The 27,424-nt window shown below is 51.5% G+C and overlaps 1 protein-coding gene across 1 annotated transcript in view; it reads right to left on the bottom strand.

Annotated features, from left to right (window-relative positions):
• Positions 1–469: 469 nt before the first annotated feature.
• TOMM40 (translocase of outer mitochondrial membrane 40) overlaps positions 470–27,424 on the bottom strand; it is a 142,602-nt gene continuing 115,647 nt past the window's right edge. The window contains exon 10 of the mRNA XM_086933154.1: positions 470–2,993. Within this exon, the coding sequence (XP_086789280.1) occupies positions 2,854–2,993 (140 nt within the window). The 3' untranslated portion in view covers positions 470–2,853. The remainder of the gene's footprint in view (positions 2,994–27,424) is intronic.

Here is a 27,424-nt window from a genome sequence, read left to right as displayed (position 1 = left end):
CCAGGTGTACTAATCCTCCACAAATCACAGGATGCAGATGGCACCCGTGATTCATGAGGATCAGACCTTACCTTACCTGGCAACAGCTCAGGAAAAGAGGCCCGCTCTGTCCGCCGGTACCCCGGGCTGGTACTGAGCTCTTGGGGGAGGCCCACTAGGAGAGCCTCAGGTCGTCATGCTTCCTGCCTTAGATCAAGACATGCTACTCAGTTCACACAGGGTTACACAGCTCACACAAGGTTAACCAGGGCACCCTCTGGAGCCCTGGAGCAGCAGCGTTTTCCTGCCCTAGACCAAGACATGCTGCTCACACAGGGTAACACAGCTCACACAGGGTAGACAGACTTCCCCGGCCTCGTAGCTCCTTGAAACCTCCAACAGGATTGCTGTCACTTAACAACTCTAAAGCTCACACCACAGGATCCAGTGGAGGTAACAAGGGGGAAACAAACAATGGTGGCAAAACAACTGTAAAGTATTTATATTTATTGAAGCCGGCTGGCTTCCAAACATCCATGTAGTTTGTTTCTGTAAAAGAGCTCACTTTCCATAACTTATAAACATGATTTACATTTTGAGCCTCTGAATGGAGGCCACAGGCAGAGCGCCGATAGCATCTGTGGGTCACAAGGATCAGGTACTCTTGGAGAAAGTGCCCACCATGTCAGAAGCCACCGGCGCAGAAGTCACCGTACTGGGGAAGGTGTCGCGCTGCAGATGAGCCGCTGTGGAAGGTGTTACATTCCCAAGTGAAGGTGCCACTTATGCGATCAAATGCATTTGAATACCATCAGCCCAACTCTGAAAGCCCCTCATCAAGATTGGGCCCACCTACTCACAGGAGCTCAGCAGATGTAAAAATAAATCTCTTAAAATGCATCAGGGAAGCTTCACCTTTAATCTGTCACAGTACGTGCATAACCAGGTCCACACTGATAGGCCCCAATGTCATCCTCCCGGTAACGTAAGAGCCCATGAAAGCAGAACCTGAAGAAACCTCAACAAGTAGGGACACATCGCCTAAGACTGACAAACAAAGGGGATCCCCCACCACGCTCAGAAAGAGGCCAGAGAGGAACTTTACTATCGCAAGAGATGAAAAGGCACAGCTTCGTCATACAGAGGTCAGAGGGGAGTGATCCCTCCGTGGGGGCTCTGGGGAGGGGATCTTAACCTCAGCTTCGTCATACAGAGATAAGAGGGGAGAGACCCCTCTATGGGGGCTCTAGGGAGGGGACCCAAACACCCAGCTTCATCATACAGAAGTAGAAGGGCTGAAATCCCTCCGTGGGGGCTCTGGGGAGGGGCGGGGGGGGGGGTTACTCCCAGCTTCGTCATACAGCGGTAGGAGGAGAGGGATCCCTTCGAGGGGGCTCTGGGGAGGGGATTTTAGTCCCAGTCTTAATGATGCTGGACAGAGGGGGAAAACCCTAGGCAGTTTTACAGATGCTCCACGAGCTTGGAAGGGGCCAATACAGCTCAAAAATGAAGGTTTGCACTGCACAAAAGGAATCTCAACGTCAGAAGCATGAAGGCCAGACATGAGCTGCAAGGAGTGTTTCCATTCTGTGGCTACTTCCGTGTGAAGAGACCGATACATTTCAATTTGGTCTCTGGGGCAGTGCGAGGTCAGCGTATACAAGACCAAAGACAGCTCCTTGCACCTCCCACATTGTTAGGTCTTCATTTGCTGGCGACCATGGGAAGAAACGCCACATGTTGTGGTGGAAACCAAACTATGGGCCTTTCAGACAGCATGGATGAAGCCTCGACAACTATGTTTCTGCTCAAGAAGGAGGCGGAGGTCAAGGACGTGCACAGTGAGGGGTTGGAGGCTCATTCTGTGGGCGCACTCTGAATGCATAGCCCTACAAGGTACAACCCAGAATCCACCTCCAAAAAATGTGAGGTATTTCTCTTGGAGCTCAAATTATCACAGATACAGGGCTAAAAGAAGACAGGGGTATAAAACCAGAGCATGCAAGAGCATTCCTAAATCCACAGAGCTCTTTGCTGTTCAATGCAGAGAACACACAATCCCAGAAATGGCACAAGAGATGCACACAGGACAAAAATCTGATCCTCTAGCCACAAGACGTCTCTCACCTGGGGAGATCTGTCCTGGGGATGGAGGCTCTTTGGAAACAAGAAGTGTGGGTTTTAGTGAGCACAATGGGGGTGGGGAAAGAGGTCAAAACCCTAATCAGGCATAGTGAAGATGCCAGATTCTTCCAAAGGTTCCAGTGAGACAATTTCAGACAAAGAAAAGACTAAGAATATAACCCCTGTTCTTACTACTCTCAAGACCTGGTGATGCAGGCTAACCAACAGGGCCATGTGTTCAGCACGGCAAACTGGCTGCGGAACCAGGTAAAGCAGCAGTTGTCAGCCCCACCCTCCCAAGCAGCAGCAACCTTGAAGAAGGACCTTGAGTGAATGAAAGGCAGGTGGTGAGGCAGGCAGTCTGAGGGTACTTCAGGGGAGCAGAGAATGCTATCACTGGTCAGGAGATGAAGAAAGGTTGCCCTGGAGGAGGTAGAAGAAAGCGAGGAAGGTGTGGCTGGGGTATTGTGTGTCTCAGCTGGGATATTTACGAATGCTGTCCCCGAGCTTAGACCTCAACTGCATCCCTGGTCAGATTGCTTGGAGCCAGCTATAGCGATGCTTGAATCCTTGCAAGAACGAAGTGCGTCTCTTGGACAGCGTTCAGCTTCACCGTAACACAGTCTGGTTCACGTCATCCACTGTTCAGCACAACAGGCTCGGATCAGTGTGCACAGGTCATAAAAAAATAAAGATTAAAAAAAAGAAAGATTTTCAAGGGATGGCGTGGAGTTGAGCAGCAGTTCACATTTAACCGATCGTTAGACCAAAGCCACACTGAAATTTGTTCTTTTTGTGGTTCAAGAAGGCGCCCATGGCTAATGTTAAAGGCAGAGGTGGCAGTTTCTTCTCCAGGGAGGCGCCAACAACCCAGTTACTGTCTACAGAACCTGTAGGGGAAAGAGAAATGCATGAGGGCTGCAATAAAATGACACAGGAAGAGATCAATACAAAAGAAATGGAGAGGGTGGGAGACGAGTCTTCGAAGAAGAGAGAATATCACAAGGGCTGCAATAAGCTGACGGGTAGAATTAGCACAAAAAAACATGACTTTGGGGGCAAAAGAGTGAGTATGATAATAGACAGAGGCTGGGATTGAGTGCAAGGGGGTAGGAGGGCATGAGGGCAGGAACAGATGAGGGATTAAACCTGCAACAGAGTGGAACAGAGAAGGAACAAGGACCACCTTAGAGCATTGACCATAAATCTGCAGCGTCACTGTGGGCATCAGCCGGACTCTGCAGCATCCCAGGGGCAGCTTCTCCCAGAGTGCTGTCCTACACTGCAGCGTCCCCGCAGGCATTTGTCCAACGCAGCAGCATCAATGCGGACATCAGCACTAAACTTTCAATGCCCACGCCTGTATCAGTCATAAATCGGGAGCACCATTGTGAATGCAAATGCTACTTACCAGTATGCATCTGTTCTTGGCATGTAGGGCTGCTGACATTCATATCTGTGCATAGATCGCCGCCTAGTGTTGGGTCCGGATGATTGCACATTGTTGTCCTGGAAGAGTCTTCGAAGTATCACGAGATAGGTGGCTCCTCCCCTGGACTACAGTGCGCATGGGCATCGCCTCCATCCCCAGATTGTTTTTAGCCATTGGCAGAGATGGAGTGAAGTATGTGAGTGATGACCATGCTAAGAGCATATAAATATATGTAAATGAATGCTGCAGCTGCTACAGGCGCAGGGGAGGAGGGCGGGCGATATGAATGTCAGCAGCCCTACATGCCAAGAACAGATGCATACTGGTAAGTAGCATTTGCAGTTCGAGGCATGTGGGCTGCTGAATTCATATCTGTGCATAGAATACATAGCAGTCCCTCCATTAGCGGCGGCCACCCGTGCCAGCTGCAGCCGTTTGAAAAAGCGTTTTGAGAACAGCCTGGCCAACAGCTGCCTGCTGTTTAGAGTGCACATCTACACAATAATGCTTTGTGAAAGTATGTGTGGTTGACCAAGTAGCTGCTCTACAAATATCTTCTAAGGGAATGTTACCTAGGAAAGCCATAGAGGCCCCCAACTTTCTAGTGGAGTGGGCTCTTGGTGGAATTGTGAGAGTGCGTTTAGCTTTAGCGTAACAGATCTGAATGCATTTCACTATCCACCTAGCGATCCCAGCTTTGGAGATAGCGTTTCCCTTGTGGTGTGTGGCAAAAGCAACAAAGAGCTGCTTGGTTTTGCGAAAATCTTTTGTCCTGTCTACATAGTACATCAAGGCTCTCTTAACGTCAAGGGTGTGGAGCATCCGCTCCGCCAGCGTCTCTGGGTTCTGGAAAAACACTGGCAACTCAATTGTCTGGTTTATATGGAATTGAGATACAACCTTGGGTAAGAATTTAGGGTTAGTGCGGAGCACAACCCTGTTAGCGTGTACCTGGAAGAAAGGTTCTTGGATGGTGAGCGCCTGCAGCTCGCTAACCCTCCGTAGCGATGTGATTGCTACTAAGAACGCAACCTTCCAAGTTAGGAACTGAAGCTCACAAGAGTGCAGTGGCTCGAAGGGAGGACCCATCAGTCTTGTAAGAACCACATTGAGGTTCCATTCTGGAGCTGGTGGTGCCCTTGGTGGAATGACTCTCTTGAGTCCTTCCAAAAAAGCCTTGATCGCAGGGACCTTAAAGAGCGACAGGTGTTGCCTATTCTGGAGGTATGCTGCCATAGCAGACAGGTGGATGCGGATGGAAGAGTACGCCAAATTGCATTGATACAGGTGGAACAGGTAACAAATGATGTTTTGAATGGAAGCATCAAACGGGTCAATATTATGGTTAACACAGTAGATGACAAACCTCTTCCATTTAGCCGCATAACAAGCTCTAGTAGTGGGCTTTCTTGCCTCTCGAATGATGTCCATGCAATCGGGAGGAAGATTGAGGTAGCCAAACTCTAGGACTTCAGGAGCCAGATCGCCAGGTTGAGCTGTTGCGGATCTGGGTGCTGAATGTCGCCATGGCTCTGCGTCAGAAGGCTGGGGGTGAGATGAAGCCTCTGATGCGGTACCACGGAGAGTTCCAGAAACGTGGTGTACCATGGTTGGCGAGCCCACGTTGGAGCAACCAGGATGAGAGTCATCGAGTGCTGCCTGAGCTTGCGTGCCACCAGCGGTATCAGGGGTGCTGGGGGAAAAGCGTACGCAAATCTGCCTGACCAGTTCATCCACATCGCATTGCCCTGTGATTGCGGGTGTGGGAACCTGGCGGCGAAGCTTTGGCATTTTGCGTTCTCTTGCGTGGCGAACAGGTCTATCTCTGGATGACCCCACTTTTGGAAGTACGGTTGGAGTACTGATGGATGTATCTCCCACTCGTGCATTTGATGGCTGTGCCTGCTGAGCAGATCCGCCATCTGATTGTCCTTGCCCGGGAGATGCTCTGCCATGAGGAAGATGTTCCTCTGAATGGCCCACTTCCACATGCTCTGAGCCAGATGAGACAGCTGTGGAGAGTGTGTGCCTCCCTGTTTCTGGATGTAGTACATGGCCGTCATGTTGTCCGTCCGGATCAACACGACCTTGTTGCACAGATGTACTTTGAACGCCTTTAAGGCCATGAAGACTGCCATCAGTTCCAACACATTGATGTGCATCTTCCTTTGCTGTAGTGTCCATAGTCCCTGCACCGTGTATTGGAGTACATGCGCTCCCCATCCCTGGAGAGAGGCGTCCGTCGTCAGGATAATCTGTGGCACAGGCTCCTGGAACGGTCGGCCCTTGCAAAGGTTTTGTGGATTCCACCAATGCAGAGAGTTGTACGCCCGACCGCTCACCAACACTAGGTCTGTCAGTTGCCCATGAGCCTGAGTCCACTGACGTGCCAAGCACTCCTGAAACGGACGCATATGTAGTCTCGCGTGCGGGACGATGGAGATGCAGGAGGCCATCATGCCTATCAACTGCATCAACACCTTCGCTGGAAGCGAGTGCTGAGGTCTGAATCGTTGGATCAGAGCTTGGATGCTGGCGATTCTCACTGAATTTGGCTGCGCAGTGGCTGCCAGCGTGTCTATCGTCGCGCCCAGATACTGTCGTACGTGGGCGGGCTGGAGATGAGATTTTGGATAGTTCAGCGAGAATCCCAGATCGTGCAGGAGATGAATAGTGCGTGACACATGGTCTGCGCACTGCTGTTCTGTCTTTGCCTGAATGAGCCAGTCGTCCAGATAAGGATAGACGTGGACGTTTTGGCGTCGCAGATGCGCCGCCACAGTCGCCAGGCACTTGGTAAAGACCCTTGGCGCTGTGGTGACCCCGAACGGCAGAACCCTGAACTGGTAGTGCTGGTCTAGGATTGTGAATCTGAGATACTTCCTGTGGGAAGGATGCAGTGGGATATGAAAATATGCATCTTTCAGATCCAGCGTAGCCAGGAAGTCCCCCTGCTGAAGCAGAGGGAGTACTTGCTGTAACGTGAGCATATGGAAGTGCTCCGAGAGAATGTACCAGTTGAGGGGCCTGAGGTCCAGGATGGGCCTGAGGGATCCGTCCTTTTTGGGGATTAGAAAATACAGGGAGTAAACGCCTGTTCCCCTTTCCTGCAACGGGACGAGCTCTATTGCCCCTTTTTGCAGCATGACTAGGACTTCCTGCTGCAATAAGGTCAAGTGCTCGCCGGACATAGGACGGCTTCTTGGGGGTATGTTTGGAGGAATGGAAGTAAGTTCCAGACAGTAACCGTACTGGATAAGAGACTTGACCCACCTGTCCGTGGTGATGGATTTCCACGCGGGCAGGAACTGCTGGAGTCTCCCCCCGACCGGTGTTGTATGGTCGGGGGGCAGTGACAAGACGTCACTGTTTGTTGGCGGTGGTGGACCTGGAGCTGTTTCCACGTCCCCTGCCCTTGACGTTATTGCCTCTGTAGCCACCTCTACTCTTGTTGTTGTATGAGGTTGGAGTGTTATTCTTGTAATACTGGGTGGACTGCGATGCCGGACCCCTTGAGGTGCCTCTGGACGTGGAGCGACGAAAGGAACCGCTCCGAAACTGCTGAGACTGGAGGGCCCCCATAGACTTGACAGTGTCAGTATCTTTTTTCATCTTTTCTAGCGTCGCATCCACCTCAGGGCCAAACAGGTGGTCAGGATTAACTGATTGGTTCAGTATTGTTGTTTGAATATCGGGCTTGAACCCTGAAATTCTAAGCCAAGCATGCCGTCTAAGCAACACACTGGTGTTGATTGCCCTGGAGGCTGTATCGGCCACATCCAGCGCACATTTTATGGATGCGTTTGTAATGAGCTTTCCCTCCTGAATCAGCATTTCTCCTGCCTCCTTGTACTGGTCAGGCAAGTGTTGCAGTAGTGATTCTAAGGTGTCATAATGAGCCCTATCATAGCGTGCAAGTAGGGCCTGTGTGTTTGAGATTCTACAAATGTTAGCTGCCTGTGCAGCAATTCGTTTCCCCGAGGCCTCGAAGATTTTGGACTCTTTGTCTGGGGGAGGAGCGTCACCAGTGGTTTGCGAGTTCGCCCTCTTCCGAGCGTTAGATACAACCAACGAGTCCAGAGGCAAGTGTCCCTTGATGTATGTTGGATCCGAGGGCGCTGCCTTATATTTTCTGTCAATGCGAGGGTTGATGACACGCGCCCGGGTGGGCTCCTTGAAGACCTCGTTGCGTGTTTGAGCACACCCTTAAGCATTGGCAGTGTTTTGACTGACTTTTCGGCTACTGAGAAAGTGTCAAATAAAAAGTCCACATCCACAGGGTCTGAGTGCAGCTCGACGTCGTGGTTAGCCGCAGCTCTCTCGAGTAGAGCGTTAAAGGCCGCCGAGTCCTCCGTCGGTGAGGTCTTTGCCGCAAATTGCTGCGGATCCTGACCCGATTGCGGGTCGTCCGGGTCGGCTCCGGCAGACCAAGGTCCATGTTCCTCCTCCGGATCCGAGTACGCCGGATAGTTGTACTCGTCCCCCTCCTCATCTTCACCTTCCCCCGCATTAGAACACGTTGGAGAACGTTCCACATGTGTGGGAGATAAAGGCTCCATAGGGTCTGAAGCACCCGTCGAGTCCTTCTTGTTTTTAGGAGGAATCCGAAAATGCTCTAGCACCGGTTCCGTGGTGATTTTTCTTTTGAGGAGGGACAATTTCCCAGTATTGGCGTCGATGAAGACTTCTCGGCGCTCTTCCTCTGCGAGCGGCTGGAGCCGAGACTTCGACACCCCCAACGCTGTTTTGGATGTCGATGTCCCTTTCGAGGGCACGTCCGCCCCCTGCTTCGGAGCGAAGGCCTTCGGCGCCGATTTTGGCGGCAGGGTGTAGCGAATAGGCGTCTGCGCCTTCGCCGGCTTCGATGCGGGCTTCGGCTTCACTCCCTCCGGCTCGGGAACCTCAGCGCTTCGAATCCGTTGGAGGGATTCAACCACCTTCTTCGCTAATGTCGGAGAGGGCTTGACTTGCTTGTGCGCTCCCTTTGAGTCAGGAGCCGAGCCTGCCGGGGGCAGCGTCTTCGGAGTCGAAACCGTGCCATCCTTGGTTCCGACGGTCGGAGCCGGTACAGCCGGAGCCTTGGAATCGCCTTGGCGCTTCTTCGGAGCCTTCTTTTGGTCGTCGACCCCGACCATCTTCGGCGCCGACGCAGCCGCGTCGGCCACCTTCGCCTTTGGCGCCGACCCCGAGGCCTTGGGGTCGGCCATCTTGGCGTGGCTCTTCGAGTCGGCCATCTTGATTGTCTTAGGTTTTGACACCTCCTGAGCCCTCTGCACCACCAGTGGAGCTTTCACTTTCGGTTTCGAAACCGACTGCGTGGATCCCGATGGCTTCACTTTTGTTTTCGTCAACGGGAGTGGCTCATCCGAAATGTCCGTGGCCGGGCCGAGAGGCGAGGCAGTTGGACTAATAGCAAGGTCTTGGGTAAGGCCCGAAGGCGATCCCTCGACCTGGGCCGTATGTTGGGGATTGACCCCTGAGTCAGTTTGGGGGTGCTCTTCCCCCGAGCTATCCCCCACGGTGGCAATGGCCTCATCGTCGTCCCCTACCTCGTCGCCGGCTTCATAAAATTCCTCATCCTCTGCGCCGTAGTTCTCTTCCTCCGACGCAGGGTTAGAGTCCGAAACCTCAAAACCTTCAAAGATGTTGTCCGGCAGGGTCGCAGGGGGCGCCGCCAACTGGGCCTGGAGCCGAGCGGCCCGACGATGCTTCAGGGTCTTCTTGCACCGGAACTTTGAGCAGGCCATACACCTGGTCTCGTCATGGTCCGGTGATAAACACTTGTTGCACACAGGGTGCACGTCGAGGAGTGAATACTTGGAAGTGCACACCGGGCACTTCTTGAACAGAGTCCGTTCCATGATGGGAACTTGGAGCGTCGAGTAGGCCCGTCCGCGCCGAGAGCACGCGGAGGGGCAGGAAGCGTTCGGAGCTGAGAATAAGATAACCCGAACGAAACAATACCGACGCCCAGCCTAAAGACCTTTTGGTCTCAAGTAGAAACGTAAACTACTATCGGTTCCGAAGAGGGAACCGAAACACATCCGAACCCAATGGCGGAAAAAAACAATCTGGGGATGGAGGCGATGCCCATGCGCACTGTAGTCCAGGGGAGGAGCCACCTATCTCGTGATACTTCGAAGACTCTTCCAGGACAACAATGTGCAATCATCCGGACCCAACACTAGGCGGCGATCTATGCACAGATATGAATTCAGCAGCCCACATGCCTCGAACTATAGTCTTAGGGTTTTACTGAGCGCACGTCACCCGGAGGGGTCTCAACGCGCTGTAGTGAATGCGAAGATAGACGGCTGATGGGAGGAAGGGAGGTCAGAATAGCCAGGTTTTAAGCATTTTAATATCAGATAAACGTATGTGTTTGGCAACGAAAATACCTACACTTCTACACTAATTTTCATGCTTGCCTAATTGTCCAAAAACGGATTCAATCATGTCAAAAACAAAAAGGATAATGTTACTTACCCAGTAAGCATCTGTTGGCATGTAGAGCTGTAGATTCACATGCTGTGCATAGCTCGCTATCTAGCGTTGGGTCTGGATGTTTGCACTCTTTTTCTTCAAATGAAGTCTTTTCCAGTCACGAGGTAGGTGACTCCTCCTTTCGGTGATAGCGCGCATGGGCATTGGCTCCATTGTTAGATTGTTTTCCCGCAGAGGGTGAGAATGGATTAGTTGGATAGATTAGAGATGTCCATGCGTATGTATATAGATTTAAGAGAAAGAACTGCAACAGGTACAGGTACCCGGGGAGGCAGGTGAGCGCATGTGAATCTACAACTCTACATGCCAAGAACAGGTGCATACTGGGTAAGTAGCATTTTCCGTTTGTGGCATGCAAGCTGTAGATCACATGCTTTGCTTAGACTATACAGCAGTAATCTCCCAAAGCGGGGGTTAACCTGTAGCTGTTGCAGTGGTTTCGAATAGTGTCTGTAAAACTGCCTGACCTACATTAGCTTGTTGTCTTGCTAACACATCTACATATTAGTGTTTTATTCAAATGTGTGAGGTGTAGATCATGTTGCTGCTTTGCAGATGTCAGCTATGGGAATGGTTCCTAAGAAAGCCATGGAAGCCCCTAGTTTGCGAGTGAAATACGCTCTAGGGGGAATTGTTAAGGTTCTTTTTGCATAGCATGTCTGAATACTGAATATGCTACTTACCAGTATGCATCTGTTCTTGGCATGTAGGGCTGCTGACATTCATATCTGTGCATAGATCGCCGCCTAGTGTTGGGGCCGGATGATTGCACATTGTTGTCCTGGAAGAGTTTTCAAAGTATCACGAGATAGGTGGCTCCTCCCCTGGACTACAGTGCGCATGGGCATCGACTCCATCCTCAGATTGTTTTTAGCCATTGTGGCCAAGATGGAGTGAAACTCAGTGAATGATGACCATGCTAGAAGTATATGTGAATTCTGCATTTGCTACAGGCACCGGGGAGGAGGGCGGGCGATATGAATGTCAGCAGCCCTACATGCCAAGAACAGATGCATACTGGTAAGTAGCATATTCGGGTCGAGGCATGTGGGCTGCTGAATTCATATCTGTGCATAGAATACATAGCAGTCCCTCCATTAACGGCGGCCGCCTGTGCCAGCTGCAGCAGTTTGGAAAAGTGTCTTGAGAACAGCCTGCCCTACAGCTGCCTGCTGTTTGGAGTGCACATCAACACAATAATGCTTTGTAAATGTGTGTGTGGTAGACCATGTGGCTGCTCTACATATGTCTTCCAAAGGAATGTTTCCAAGGAATGCCATAGAGGCCCCCAACTTTCTGGTGGAGTGGGCCCTTGGTGGAATGGTGAGAGTACGTTTGGCTTTCAGATAGCAGATCTGGATACATTTAACAATCCACCTAGCTATACCAGCTTTGGAAATGGGGTTACCTTTGTGGTGTGGTGCAAAGGCGACAAAGAGTTGCTTAGCCTTCCTAAAATCCTTGGTCCTATCGATGTAATACATCAGGGCCCTTTTGATGTCAAGGGTGTGTAGCATTCTCTCCGCCAATGACTCAGGATTTTGGAAGAAAACAGGTAATTCAATAGTCTGGTTGATATGGAATTGAGACACGACCTTAGGGAGGAATTTAGGGTTAGTGCGAAGCACCACCCTGTTAGAATGAATTTGAATAAATGGCTCTTGGATAGTGAGGGCTTGCAGTTCACTAACTCGCCGTAGCGATGTAATCGCTATGAGGCAAGCCACTTTCCACGTCAAGAACTGAATCTTGCAGGAATGCAGTGGTTCAAAGGGAGGACCCATCAGCCGGGTGAGGACCACATTGAGGTTCCACTCCGGAGCTGGTGGAGTCCGCGGAAGAATGACTCGTTTGAGTCCCTCTAGAATGGCCTTAATGGCAGGCACTCTGAAGAGTGAGAGGTGCTGCCTATTCTGGAGATAAGCGGCCATCGCAGATAGATGTATGCGAATGGAAGCATAGGCCAGATTACATTTGTACAGATGGAAAAGGTAACAGATGATATTCTGAATAGACGCATCTAGCGGGTTAATGTTGTGGTCTGCACAATAAATGACAAACCGCTTCCATTTCGCTGCATAGCATGCTCTGGTGGTGGGCTTCCTTGCCTCCCGGATGATGTCCATACAGTCAGGAGGTAAGTTGAGGTAGCCAAACTCTAAGACTTCAGGAGCCAGATCGCCAGGTTGAGCTGTTGCGGATCTGGATGCTGAATGTCGCCATGGCTCTGCGTCAGAAGGCTGGGTGTGAGACGTAGCCTCTGATGCGGTACCACGGACAGTTCTAGAAACGTGGTGTACCATGGTTGGCGAGCCCACGTTGGAGCAACCAGGATGAGAGTCATCAAGTGCTGCCTGAGCTTGCGTGCCACCAGCGGTATCAGAGGTGCTGGGGGAAAAGCGTACGCAAATTTGCCTGACCAGTTCATCCATATCGCATTGCCCTGCGACTGTGGGTGTGGGAACCTCGCGGCGAAGCTTTGGCATTTTGCGTTCTCCCTTGTGGCGAACAGGTCTATCTCTGGATGACCCCACCTTTGGAAGTACGGTAGGAGTACTGATGGATTTATCTCCCACTCGTGCATTTGGTGGCTATGCCTGCTGAGCAGGTCCGCCATCTGATTGTCTTTGCCCGGGAGGTGTTCTGCCATGAGGAAGATGTTCCTTTGAATGGCCCACTTCCACATGCTCTGAGCCAGATGAGACAACTGTGGAGAGTGTGTTCCTCCCTGCTTCTGAATGTAGTACATTGCCGTCATGTTGTCCGTCCGGATCAACACAACCTTGTTGCACAGATGTACTTTGAAGGCTTTGAGTGCCATGAAGATCGCCATCAGTTCGAGAACATTGATGTGCATCTTCCTCTGCTGTTGCGTCCATAGTCCCTGCACCGTGTAATGGAGTACATGAGCTCCCCATCCCTGGAGAGAGGCGTCCGTTGTCAGGATGATCTGTGGCACAGGCTCTTGGAACGGTCGGCCCTTGCAAAGGTTTCGTGGATTCCACCAATGCAGAGAGTTGTATGCCCGACCGCTCACCAACACTAGGTCTTTCAACTGCCCGTGAGCCTGAGTCCACTGACGTGCTAAGCACTCCTGAAGCGGACGCATATGTAGCCTCGCGTGCGGGACTATGGAAATGCAGGAGGCCATCATGCCAATCAACTGCATGAACACTCTTGCTGGAAGCGAGTGTTGAGGTCAGACTTTTTGTATCAGCGATTGAATGCTGCTGACCCTCACTGAATTTGGCTGTGCTGTGGCCGCCAGAGTGTTTATCGTCGCACCCAGATACTGCCGTATGTGGGCGGGTTGGAGGTGGGATTTTGGGTAATTCAGTGAGAATCCCAGATCGTGCAGGAGGTGAATGGTGTGGGACATGTGGGCGGCACACTGCTGGGCCGACTTCGCCTGGATGAGCCAGTCGTCCAGATACGGGTAGACGTGGATGTTCCGTCTCCTGAGATGCGCCGCCACTGTCGCCAGGCACTTTGTGAACACCCTGGGTGCCGTGGTGACACCGAAAGGCAAAACCGTGAACTGGTAGTGCTGGTTTTGTATGGTGAAACGGAGGTATTTCCTGTGTGAAGGGTGCAGTGGAATGTGAAAGTACGCATCCTTCAGGTCTAAAGTTGCGACAAAATCCCCCTGCCTGAGCAACGGGAGCACTTGCTGCAGGGTCAGCATATGGAAGTGCTCCGACAGGATGTAGTAGTTGAGTGGCCTGAGGTCCAGGATGGGCCTGAGGGACCCGTCCTTTTTTGGTATTAAGAAGTACAGGGAGTATACCCCTGTGCCTCTTTCCTGCACTGGCACGAGGTCTATTGCTCCTTTTTGCAGCATGACGGTGACCTCCTGCTGCAATAAGTGCAAGTGCTCGTCCGACATAGGACGGTGGCTTGGGGATATGTTGGGTGGAGTGGATGTTAACTCCAGACAATAACCGTATTGGATACGTTTTTTGACCCACCTGTCCGTGGTGATGGACTTCCAGACGGGCAGGAACTGCTGGAGTCTCCACCCGACCAGTGTTGTATGGTCGGGGGCAGTGACAAGGCGTCACTGTTTGCTGGTGGCAGAGGATCTGGAGCTGTTTCCACGTCCTCTGCCCTTGGCGCTGTTGCCACGATATCCACCTCGACTTTTGTTGGTGTAAGTGGTCTGAGTGTTGCCCTTGTAGTACTGCGTGGACCGGGAGAGCTGGCCCCTGGAAACGCCTCTAGTGCTGGAGCGACAAAAAGACCCACCCCGAAACTGCTGGGACTGTAAGGCACCCATGGATTTTGCAGTCTCAGTGTCCTTTTTTATCTTTTCTAGGGTGGTGTCAACCTCTGGGCCAAACAGGTGATCTGGGTTAACTGTTTGGTTCAGGATGGTGGTTTGGATTTCTGGCTTAAATCCAGAGATTCTCAGCCAGGCATGTCGCCGAAGCATAACACTAGTGTTTATAGCTCTGGCAGCGGTATCAGCTGCGTCCAGAGCGCACTTAATTGAAGCGTTAGAGATTAGCTTCCCTTCCTGAATCAGCATCTCAGCCCCTTCCTTGTATTGATCAGGCAGGTGTTGCAACAGGGTCTCCAGTGTATCATAGTGTGCCCTGTCATAGCGCGCCAGAAGCGTCTGTTTGTTAGAAATGCGCCAGATGTTGGCTGCCTGTGCGGCTACCCTCTTCCCCGAAGCCTCAAAGACCTTGGATTCTTTGTCTGGGGGAGGAGCATCACCCGTAGTCTGAGAATTAGCCCTCTTCCGGGCATTCGAGACGACAAGGGAGTCCAGAGGCAACTGTACTTTGATGTAGGTAGGATCAGTAGGCGCCGACTTGTATTTCTTGTCAATCCTAGGGTTTATCACCCTTGCCCTGGTAGGTTCTTTAAAGATCTCAGCAGCATGCTTTAAAACACCTTTCAGCATAGGCAGTCTTAACAGTTTTCTCTGAGACTGAAAAGGTGTCAAAGAGGAAATCGACATCCACAGGGTCAGCATGTAGCTGGACGTTGTGATTGTTAGCTGCCCGCTCAATGAGGGCATTGAAAGCTGTAGAGTCTTCTGTAGGGGACGTTTTAGTAGAAAAAAAGTTGAGGGTCTTGACCTGATTGAGGATCCCCAGGGTCACCACCAGCTGCCCAGGGTTCATTGGTATCCTCAGGGTCTGTATAGACAGGATAACTGTATTCATCCTCATCATCTCCCTCACCAGCGTCCACATCTGAGTATGTGGGCGACACATCATGAGTCTGTGGGGAAAGGGGTTCCACCAAGACGGGAGAAGCAGAGTCCTTTTTCTTGAGAGGGATCTTGTAAGACTCCAGTCGGGGTTCTGGGGTGATTTTCCGCTTCAGGAGGGAAAGCTTGCCCGTTTCGGCGTCGATAAAGTGTTCATGACGCTTGTCCCCCGAAGGTCGTCGAGGTCGCGGGCCGTGGACCACCGATGACGCCTTCGGCGCCGAGGAGACCTTTTCGGGCACGCTGGCCACTGCCCTAGGAGCGAAAGCCTTCGCGCCGTCTTAGGCGGCAAAGTGAAGTGGATTGGCGTGGACGCCTTAAGTGGTTTCTCAACAGGTTTCGCAGGCGGGGGATCCTTTGGATCGACCGACGCGGTGCCCTCACGGATGCGCTGCAGGGAGTCAGTCACCTTCTTGGTGAACGCGGCGGATGGGCGCGCCGGTTCAATGGAATCCTTCAAGGCCACTTTTGGAGTCGACTCTCGGGGCACGGCGCCCTTGGCCTTGTCCTGTGGACGCGGGGTCGTGAGGACCTTTGGGTCATCGAGCCGCTTCTTCGGGTCACCGAGAGTCTTCTTCGGCTCGCCGATAGCCTTCTTCGGGTCGCCGAGGCTTTTGCCGGTGTCGATTGTCTTCGGCGCCGACGCGCCCGTCTCGACCACATTCACTTTAGTCTTCGGCGCGGCAGACTTCGTCTCGACGCCCTTGACTTGAGCCTTCGGTTCGACAGCCACCTTTGGCTTCTTCGGCGCCGAAGCCTCCGAGGCCTTGGAGCCGACCAAAGCGATGCGCACTTTCGGTTTCAAGGCTGGCACCTGCGCAGTATCTGGCGTCAAGACCGTAGGTTTCGCTTTCGGTTTCGTTTTGCCAGGGAGTGGCTCGGCAACAATGTCCGTGGCCGAGCCCGAAGGCGGGCCGTGGAACCCATAGCGAGCTCTTGGGTAAGGCCCGAAGGCGATCCCTCGACCTGGGCCTTATAAATCGGCACGGCCCCAGAGTCAGTTTGAGGAAGCTCCTCATCCGAGCTATCCTCCATGGCCCCGAGGGCCCCGTCGTCGCCCCCTACCTCGTCGACGACTTCTACGCCCTTGAACATCTCAGCATCTGCGTCGTAGTCATCGTCGACGTCCGACGCGGGGTTTGATTCAGAAATGTCCTGGATAGATTCGTCCTCGACATCCCCTGCTTCGAAGATGTCCACAGGCACCGGAGCAGATTGCTGGGCCTCCCGGCGCGTAGATCGTCGAAGCTTAAGCGTCTTCTTGGACCTGAAGCGTGAACAAGCCATACACTTGTCCTCATCGTGGTCCGGCGACAGACACTTGTTGCACACCGGGTGGACGTCGATGTGGGGGTACTTCGAGTTACAGACCGGACATCTCTTGAATGGACTTCGGTCCATGATGGACGGTCGATAGGTCAGGAGCGTCGACTGGGCCTTCCGCGCCGAGAGCACGCGGGAGTAGAGAATCCGGCTCGGAACTGAGCTAGAAGAAGTAATGCCGAACGCAAGACAATACCAACGTATAGACTAAAGACCTTTTGGTCTCAAGAAAGTTTTCTATCGATTCCGACAAGAGGGAATTAAAGACATCCGAACCCAATGGCGGAAAAAAACAAACAGAGGATGGAGTCGATGCCCATGCGCACTGTAGTCCAGGGGAGGAGCCACCTATCTCGTGATACTTTGAAAACTCTTCCAGGACAACAATGTGCAATCATCCGGACCCAACACTAGGCGGCGATCTATGCACAGATATGAATTCAGCAGCCCACATGCCTCGAACATTTGACTCTCCACCGTGCACTTCCTGATTTTGATATAGGATTGCCTTTATGAGGTGGGGCAAAAGCCACAAATAGTTGTTTCGTCTTACAGAAAGGTTTTGGCCTTTCTACGTAGTAGAGTAGTGCTCTTTTAAGGTCTACGATGTGTAGAGCTCGTTCTGCCATAGAATCTGGTTGAGGGAAGAACACAGGCAACGAATTGGATGATATGAAAGGCAGAAATCACCTTGGGTAGAAATTTAGGATTAGTCAAAGAACCATTTTGTTTTGGTGTACTTGTAAAAATTGTTCTTCTATGGTCAGTGCCTGAAGCTCACCCACTCTCCTCAGTGATGTGATAGCTATGAGGAAAGCAACTTTCTAGTGAGACATTGCAGCTCACATTCGTGCAATGGCTCAAAGGGTGGACTCGTGAGTCTGGTGCGGACAATATTGAGATTCCACACCGGGGCAGATGGATGTCTTGGGGGAATGACTCTTGGGTTCTTCCTTAAATGACTTAAGAACAGGCACTCTGAAAAGAGACAGATGTCTAGTTTGAAGGTTTGCGGCTATTGCAGAGAGATGTAAGCGTATGGATGTGTACGCTAAATCTGAAGAAATGCGTTACTTACCTGTAACAGCAGTTATCCAGTATTGGTGTCTTTCATAGATTCACATGCCTGAATCATTCCCCGTCGCCGAGACGGGAGCCTCCGGTACATAAAAAAGTAATGTCCTATAGACAAAAATACAACAGAGTATTGGGGGGTCCTAGGGGAGTTAGTTTATAGACAATGTGAGTACCTTGTCCCCCAACTACTACTACAAAAAACAAGAGAGGTACTAAGAGTCTATGAAGTGAAGGACTGACAGGACCAGATTGTGTCCAGTATAAGTGTTCAGATCAAACCGTTGATCTTGAGCACATGACACTATTATGTCATAGAGGTGAGGAAAGGAAGATACAGGGTTTAGAAAGTTGGAACCTAGTACCCATCCGCCCACTCATCAGTGGAATTTCGTCATCTGGGTTGGTGAAAAGAAAGGTGTCCTATGGGCTTTTCCTCAGGGAGAGTCTGAGGTAGCCAGACGTTGGACCCTTAAGAACCACATCCAACCAACAGAGGATAGTGTGTGAGTGGAAGGGGCAAATAAATTTGCAGTGCTCAGAAAAGAAAAGAGAAGGAAACTAATCCTAGTGATTAAAAATACCTACTATGATGACATAAGAAAAACTTTTATTCGGTGTGACCATCAAAGTGGTATCGTTAAAAACAGTATGCTGATAGCATGTAAGGAATTGCTATCTATCATGTGTGTTAATTGGTCGACATGTTTCAGCCTATACCGGCTTTCTTCAGGACCTATGATAAGCTACTGCAACATATACTTATCGTGAGTTGGAAGTTGAACATGAACAATCTCCAACAAATGAAGATGTATCTCCTCCCCAATTGTAGGGAGAAAAAACCTCACCTCGCCTGGCAACAGCTCAGGTTGGAAGGAGGCCACGCACTCTCCGTCGTTACCTCGGGTAGAATCCTGAGCCTCGGGTAGAATCCTGAGGCCACGCACTCTCCGTCGTTACCTCGGGTAGAATCCTGAGCCTCGGCTCAGGATTCTACCCGAGGTAACGACGGAGAGTGCGTGGCCTCCTTCCAACCTGAGCTGTTGCCAGGCGAGGTGAGGTTTTTTCTCCCTACAATTGGGGAGGAGATACATCTTCATTTGTTGGAGATTGTTCATGTTCAACTTCCAACTCACGATAAGTATATGTTGCAGTAGCTTATCATAGGTCCTGAAGAAAGCCGGTATAGGCTGAAACATGTCGACCAATTAACACACATGATAGATAGCAATTCCTTACATGCTATCAGCATACTGTTTTTAACGATACCACTTTGATGGTCACACCGAATAAAAGTTTTTCTTATGTCATCATAGTAGGTATTTTTAATCACTAGGATTAGTTTCCTTCTCTTTTCTTTTCTGAGCACTGCAAATTTATTTGCCCCTTCCACTCACACACTATCCTCTGTTGGTTGGATGTGGTTCTTAAGGGTCCAACGTCTGGCTACCTCAGACTCTCCCTGAGGAAAAGCCCATAGGACACCTTTCTTTTCACCAACCCAGATGACGAAATTCCACTGATGAGTGGGCGGATGGGTACTAGGTTCTAACTTTCTAAACCCTGTATCTTCCTTTCCTCACCTCTATGACATAATAGTGTCATGTGCTCAAGATCAACGGTTTGATCTGAACACTTATACTGGACACAATCTGGTCCTGTCAGTCCTTCACTTCATAGACTCTTAGTACCTCTCTTGTTTTTTGTATGTCCTATAGACATACATAGAGAAAATAGGCCTAAGGGCTTCCCCTTAGCAGCCTTTCTTTGTCCTTATGTAAAAAGGAACAAACTCTCACCGTTAGCCAATCGGCTCCGACCTCCCTCTAGAACCTTCCTGGGAGGAGCCTCAGTCCCTCAGATTTTCGTACGCACCCAGCTAGGTTGGCGTAACAGTGTTAGAGAGGGATGTGAGTCCTCCCAGGGGCGGCGGGAGGGTTGCATGTGAATCTATGAAAGACACCAATACTGGATAACTGCTGTTACAGGTAAGTAACGCATTTCTTATCCAGTATTTGGGTGTCTTTCATAGATTCACATGCCTGAATCAGAGTAGCTAGCAATTACATATGCACATTTGCAAAGCAAGGAGGTCTGCCGTCATGTCAGACAATATACAATCATCAACGACATGGTAAAAACAGCAGAAGCAGAAACATACAATCATAATGAATGTGCATACCTGGATGGTGGGATGTAGGAAGGCTCACCTCACTGAAAGAGATGGCGCAGCACCGCCTGGCCCACTGCCGCATCCTTCTGAAGCTCTATATCCAGGCAGTAGTGCCTGGAGAAAGTGTGTGGAGACTTCCAGGTCGCCGCCCGGCATATGTCCAAGATTGGCACTCCAGCGAATAGCGCCGCTGACGTGGACATCGCCCTGGTGGAATGAGCAGTAACACGAACAGTCAAAGGCCTTCCGGCCTGGTCGTGGCAGAATGCAATCGCCGAGGAGATCCATCTGGAGATACTCTGTTTCGTAAGAGGCAGGCCCATTCTTGGGCTGCTGTACGCCACGAACAGTTGTGTAGACTTTCTGAGATCCTTGGTTTTATCCAAGTAGAACTTCAGGCATCGTTTGAGATCCAAAGAATGCAGCGCCCTTTCCGCCGCCGTGGAAGGGTTCGCAAAGAAGGACCTAAGGACAATCGGTTCATTGAGATGAAAGTCCGAAGGCACCTTTGGTATAAATTTAGGGTTCGGTCTGAGCACCACCTTGTCCTGTCTGAATTGCATATATGGTTCCTGAATGGGCAATGCTTGTAGCTCGCTAACTCTCCTGGCCGATGTTAGGGCAAGCAAGAGCGCCGTTTTCCAAGAGAGGTGTTTGATGGATGCCCGATGAATGGGTTCAAATGGATGTCTCATGAGCTGGTTGAGTACCAGATTCAGTTGCCAGGTTGGAGGGACTTTCCTAGGCCTCGGAAAGGACCTATAGAGCCCCTTCAGGAATTGTTTGACCAGCCTACTTGACCACAGAGAAGGTCCCGAGAAAGTTCTGGTGAACCTAGAGATAGCTGCTAGGTGAACTTTAATGGATGCATGTGCTAGTCCTGACTGCGCCAATTGCAGGAGGTACGGCAATATCAGTTCAGGGGTGACGTCAAGTGGCCGCAGGCCCTGGTCCGAACACCAAATGCAGAAACTTTTCCACTTGAGCGAGTAGGTTTTGTTCGTACTACCTGCCCTCGCTTTCGCCAGAACCTCCCTGCAGTCCTGCGGGATATCTAGGTCGCCGAACTCTCTGTGCTCAGGAGCCAGGCCGATAACTTGAGCGAGCGGAGGCTCGGGTGCTGTACCTGTCCATTCGACATCGTCAAGAGGTTCTGGTGTCTCTTCAGGTGAATCGGAGGTCTGATGGAGAGGCGAAGCAGATCCGAGAACCAGTGTTGTCTCGGCCAGAACGGAGCAATCAGGATCAGGGTGCAAGGCTCCGCTTTCATCTTCCGGAGGAGTCTTGGGATCATCGGAAACGGAGGAAAAGCGTACGCAAACACGCTGAACCAGCCGATGGAAAAAACATTTCCCAGTGACCCCTGTTGGGGATGCCAGCTTGCGTAGCTTGGGCATTTGGCGTTCCCCTTGGTTGCGAACAGGTCGATTTTGGGGACACCCCACTGAGAGAAGATGTGAGTCAGAGTGTCGTCGTTTAGTTCCCACTCGTGGGAGAGGGATTTCTGCCGGCTGAGAGCGTCCGCGATGGTATTGTCCTTCCCGGGAACATAGTCCGCCTTGAGCGAGATTCCGTGCAGCACCAACCAGTTCCAGATTTTCTGCGATTCGCGTGATAGAGAGAGCGATCGCGTTCCCCCTTGTTTGTTCAGATAGTGCATCGTCGTGGTGTTGTCTGTTTTGACGAGCACCAGGGAATTCTGGATGCGTGGCAGGAAGGCTTGTATAGCAAGATATACCGCCCTCAGCTCCAAAAGATTTATATGGAGCAGTTTCTCCTGATCCTCCCATTTGCCGCTGATCTGAAGGTCCTGGAGAACCGCGCCCCAGCCCTCCAGGGAGGCGTCAGTCGTGATTACCAGAGGGGCCGGCGGGAGGAGAAACGGCAAGCCAGTCGTAAGATTCTTTCGACGTCTCCACCATTGCAAACCTTTGGAAATGCCTGGCGTTATCCGTACCGTGTCGTCGAACGAGCCAGTACTTTGAGTCCATTGTCTTGTGAGAGCTTCCTGCAGGGGGCGCATCCTGAGCCTGCAGTGAGGGATGAGCAGTATGCAGGAAGACATCATTCCGAGTATGGAGGTGTAAGTCCGGACTTTGAGGTGTGTCTTTGCTGCCACAGCCGTGGCCAGGGACAGTATCTTGTCCGTCCTTTCCTTTGAGGGGAAGGCCCTTGCGCACTCCGTGTCCAAGATAGCCCCGAGGAAGGTAATCTGTCTCGTCGGAGTAGTGCATGATTTTTTGAGATTGAGGGTCAATCCCAGCTTCTGAAAAAGAGTGGTGCAGGCGTTGGAGGACTCGGCTGCGCCTTCGGATGAGGGTGCCTTTACCAGCCAGTCGTCGAGGTAGGGGAAGAGTTGGTGACCCAGCTGACGTAGAAAAGCCGCCACCGGTGCAAGGCACTTCGTGAAGATCCGGGGCGCGGATTTGAGGCCGAATGGTAGGACCTTGAACTGATAATGGCTGCCTGCTACCCCGAACCTCAGGAACTTTCTGTGACGCTTGAGGATGGGGATGTGGTAGTAGGCGTCCTGGAGGTCCAGGGAAGTCATGAAATCTCTCTTTTCCAGCGCGCCCAGGATTCCCTGGATTGTAAGACCATCCTGAATGATTGGCTCCGTAGGAGGGTGTTGAGCGCCCGGAGGTCCAAGATGGGTTTCCACTTGTCTTCCTTCTGTCGCACCAGGAAGAAGTGGGAGTAAAATCCCGTCCCCTTCAAGGACGCTGGAACCCTTTCGATCGCTCCTTTGCGTAGCATGACGGACAGTTCCTGGAGAAGGAGGCGTAGGTGCTTGTGCGTCCGTCTCAGGGGAGGGGTATTGGGGGGGATGTTTGTGAATTCGAGAGAATGTCCAAATCGTATCATTTGCAGGACCCACTTGTCCGTGGTAATTTTGTGCCAATTGGTGAGGAAATGGGTCAGTTTTCCTCCAATTTGAAAGGATGGAGACGGTGGTGGGACTGGCTGGAGTAATCGGTCACTGGCGTCCGCCAGCGCCCTTCTTGGTATTTTTGCCTCTGAAGGTAGATCTGCCATAGGAAGATTGTCTACCCTGCTGCTGCTTGTGCTGGAACTGATTTCTGTTATTGTACGAGTAAGAGGACCTGTTCTGGTAGGAACCCCTATAGGAGGACTGACCTCTGGAGCGGCCGCCCCGAAAGGACTGGTGTCGTGACTGCAGGAAGCCCAGTGCCCTGGCGGTATCGGTATCCTTCTTTATTGCCTGCAGTGCCTCATCGATTTTTTCACCAAACAGATGCTGGCCGTCGAAGGGCATGTCCAGCACCTTCGATTGAACCTCCTGGCGGAAAGACGTAGCTTTAAGCCAGCCCTGACGGCGGAGAACCGCAGCCCCAGCGAGCTGACGGAACCCAGTCATGGCTGCATCTATAGCACAGTCTATTATTTCTGCAGCGGAATTCTGACCTTCCACAAGGAGAGCCTTGACCTCGCTCTGGACAGCGTCGGGCAGTTCTTGTACGTAAGGGGCAATGTCCTCCCATAGTTGGCGATTGTAGCGCCCCAGTAGGGCGATGGAGTTTGCCACCTTGATTTCATGGCTGACGTAGTCGTGAACCTCTTTCCAATCGTGTCCAGTTTCCTGCCTTCCTTGTCAGGAGGCGCGGACAGCGGGGAGGATGGGTTGCGGGAGTGTTTCTGTGCCGCCTGAGTCACCACGGAATCCGGTTTAGGGTGGCCGTTTAGGCAAGCCGCCGCCGTAAGTGGGGCTTTATATTTCTTGTCCAGGCGTGGCACCACCGTGGGCACAGAAGCGGGCGTTAGCATCAATTTCTTGCCCTGGTCCCATAGAAATTGAATAATCGGAATAGATTTAGCAGACTTTTGGCTGTGCTCTTTGAAGTCATGCAAGAAGCATTCCGTTTCAGTCGATTCCACGACCATGTGAAACCTCTTAGCCGCCCTGTCCACTAGTTTATGGAAGCCGCCAATGTCCGCCGGCACCGAGTCCGCTTGGCGTGGGTGCGGCGAAGCCGGAGACGACGAAGCGGGGGAGGACGCTACATATTCATCTTCGTCATGCTGGTCCGAGTGGACGTCTTGGACCTCACCTTCCTCTAATTCTTCTTCCTCCTCCTCCTCTTCTGAGGATTCCTCCGCCTGAGGTTGTACCTTGTCACGGGGTCTCACCACCTGAGGCCGGGCCTGTTCGCGGTTGCTTTGGGGGGAAGGGTGAGTCGGGGCGGACGCCGGGGCACGTGTGACAGGTGTCTGAATCCCACTGTCCGCATCCGGGAAGCGTTGTTTGTAATCTTGCACTAGGTACCGCAGGTTATTGACAAGGGTCGCCAGAAGGCATATCATTGGGGTGAGCTCCGTGCGGACACTAGCGTGGACGGAGTGCTCCTGATAAGTGAACTCCTCCTGCTCTTCATCAGTACTTTGGCATTTGACGTTAAGGTCCGAGATAGAGGTAGCGGGACCTGGCTGGTCTTCCGCTTCAGACTCCTCACTTTGCAAGATGTCCTGAGGTGGCTGCTTTTCCACTCTGCTCGGAGACGTTGATTCCGGGGTAATCTGCACCCTGGTAGTTTTGCCAGACGTGGACTGCAATCCTGCCAAGGTGGAGGGAGCCGTTGACGATGTTAACGAGAGGGCCGACACCTCGACTAGCTTGGATTTCTTCCATGGCGCCGACAGCGCCGTCTCCGTCGACGATTCGCCCGTGGTCGGAGCTTCTGTCGTCAACGATGACCTGACCGAGGACGGGGTAGTCGACGGCACCTTTGCCGTGGGCGACGATTTCGACGTCGATGATGTCGTCGTCGATGCACACGTCGACTGCAACCCCGGTATCGGAGCCTTCGTCGACACTGCCGTTGAAACCTGCGTCTTCGGCGTCGACTCCTTCGTCGACGGCTTAGTATTCAAGCCTCCCGTCGACGTCTTCTTTGTCGACGGTGGGTTTTTTCGGTAGCGATTTAGACGACGATGGGCTCGTCAACGCTAACGTCGTCGGCGGGGACTCCGTCGTCGACAAGGTCTTCGTCTTCGACGATGTTTTCAGCTGAATGATAGAGGAAACAGGTCTACCTGAGGACGGGGATGTAGTCGTGGTTGCCGCCGCTGAGGGCGACAACGCTGACGTTGTCGACACGGTGGTCGTGACCGAGGTAGTCCTCTGGGCATGTCTAGTGGTAGACGTAGCAGGCTTTTTGAAAGTTTGATCGCCTCGACCAGACACTGAAGATGTCGTAGATCTCGCCTCTGAAGACTTCTTGTGTGCCTTCTTAGGAGGAGTGTCTGTATGGCCAGGGGTATGTACCCTGGGCCTCTTTTTAGAGACTTTCGAGGACATGGAAACACTGCCTTCTGAAGATTCCAGAGTGTCTCTGTCCTTAAGCCTGTCGAGCCATGCGAGAAGGCGAGCTTCTCTATCCTTCACAGTCTTTTTAGGGAAGGCTCTACACACCCTGCATTTGTCAGAGACGTGGTCAGGGTACAGGCAATACAAGCACAGATCGTGCTTATCATCCGCATGGATCCGTTTCTTTCCACATGAGGAGCAGGCCTTGAAAAGGGCTTTCTTCTGCGATTCCGACATGGAAGAGGCCTTTTTCTGCGATTCCGACATGGAATAAGGCAGTGAAGGGAACACGCACTGTAAGAACAGTGTAGTGAAGATTTGAGATCGAAGAAGCTCTTTCAAAGAAAGTTAGATGATTTCGAAGGAAACCTGAGGAGAGCTCAGGCTGGAGACTCCCTAGCACAACGTGCGGTAGAAAATCTGAGGGACTGAGGCTCCTCCCAGGAAGGTTCTAGAGGGAGGTCGGAGCCGATTGGCTAACGGTGAGAGTTTGGTCCTTTTTACATAAGGACGAAGAAAGGCTGCTAAGGGGAAGCCATTAGGCCTATTTTCTCTATGTATGTCTATAGGACATTACTTTTTTATGTACCGGAGGCTCCCGTCTCGGCAACGGGGAATGATTCAGGCATGTGAATCTATGAAAGACACCCAAATACTGGATAACATTGTAAATGCAGTAAATAGCAAATTATGGTTTGAATTGAAGCATCAAGTGAGTTGATCTGGTTATTACAATAAATCACAAACCGCTTCCACTTTGCTGCGTAGCTTGCTCTTGTGGTAGGGCGTTGAGCCTCTTTGATAATATTCATGCAGTCTGGCGTGAGATTGAGGCAGCCAAACTCTATGACTTCAGGTGCCGGATCGCAAGGTTGAAATGACTGGGATCAGGGTGCCTTATATCTCCATGGCTCTGTGTGAGGAGACTGGATGTGAGATGTAGTTTTGGATGAGGAACTACTGAGAGCTCTAACAGGGTGGTGAACCAAGGATGAAGGGCCCATGTGGGAGCAACTAGGGTCAGTGTGGGGGATTGCGGTCTGAGCTTCCGAACCACTAGTGGAATGAGAGGGAGAGGCGGAAAAGCGTAGGGGAATATTCCTGACTGGTTCATCCATAGTACATTGCCCTTGGACAATTGGTGTGGATACCTGCAGGCGAAGGTTACCCATTTTGCGTTTCGGTATGTGTCTGGGAAGCCCCACATCTGAAAGAACGGGAGAACTTGATGGTGGAGTTCCCATTTGTGAATCTGTTGTCTTTGCTGCTGAGCAGGTCCGCAGTCTGATGATCTACTCCTGGAAGGTGCTCTGCGAGGAAAAATACTGTGTGACGTATGGCCCACCTCCAGATAGTCTGTGCAAGTTGTGACCGCTGGAGAGTGTCCCACCCCCCCCATTTCTGTATGTAATACATGGCTGTCATGTTGTCTGTACGCATCAGGACAGCTTTGCTTACAAGGGGAACTTGAAAGGCTTTGAGCGCTAGAAATATCGCTAAAGCTCTCGATGGTTTATGTGAAGCTGCTTTTGTTTTTGACTCCACATGCCCCGAACTGTGCGAGTTTGGAGAGGAGCTCCCCAACTAGTGAGCGGTGAATCTGCCGTTAGCCCTGTCTGTGGAACCAGGCCAATGAAGGGCCTCTCTTTTGGAAAGGTTTTGTGGATTCCACCACTGCAGAGAGCGACAAGTGCGGCCGTCCACCAACACTAGATCTGATCACTGACCCTGAGACTGATTCCACTGACGTGCGAAGCATCCCTGAAGGGGACACATTTGAAGTCTTGCATAGGACTATTAAGATGCAAGACACCAACATTCCAGTAACTGCACAAATTCCCAAGCTGGCAATAAGTGTTGAGGCTGGAACTGGGAAATTGGAGATGGAATTATTTTGCGGATTCTGGCCGGATTGGGACAGGCCAGAGCCTTTTGCGTATCAAGAGAGGCTCCTAAGTGTGTTTGCGTATTGGAGGGTTGGAGATGGGACTTTGACAGATTGACTGTGAAATCAAGATCGTGGAGCACAGTTTTGTAAGTGTTTTAGACAGTTTGCTTGTGAGCTGGCTTTGATGAGCCAATCGTATGGTAAGACGTGAATGTGTTGTCTTTGTAGATAAGCTGCGACTACTGCCAGGCATTTGGTGAAAACTCTGGGAGCAGCGGGGAGCCCGAATGGGAGCCCTTTGAATTGGTAATGTTGTCCCACTACAACAAACCTGAGGCATTTGCGATGAGCAGGGTGTATTGGAATATGGAAATAGGCGT

This window comes from Lissotriton vulgaris, chromosome 7 (assembly GCF_964263255.1).
Source record: "Lissotriton vulgaris chromosome 7, aLisVul1.2, whole genome shotgun sequence".
Lineage (NCBI taxonomy): Eukaryota > Metazoa > Chordata > Amphibia > Caudata > Salamandridae > Lissotriton > Lissotriton vulgaris.
Note: the sequence above shows the minus strand (reverse complement) of the source record. Positions and strands in the feature narration are given on the sequence as shown.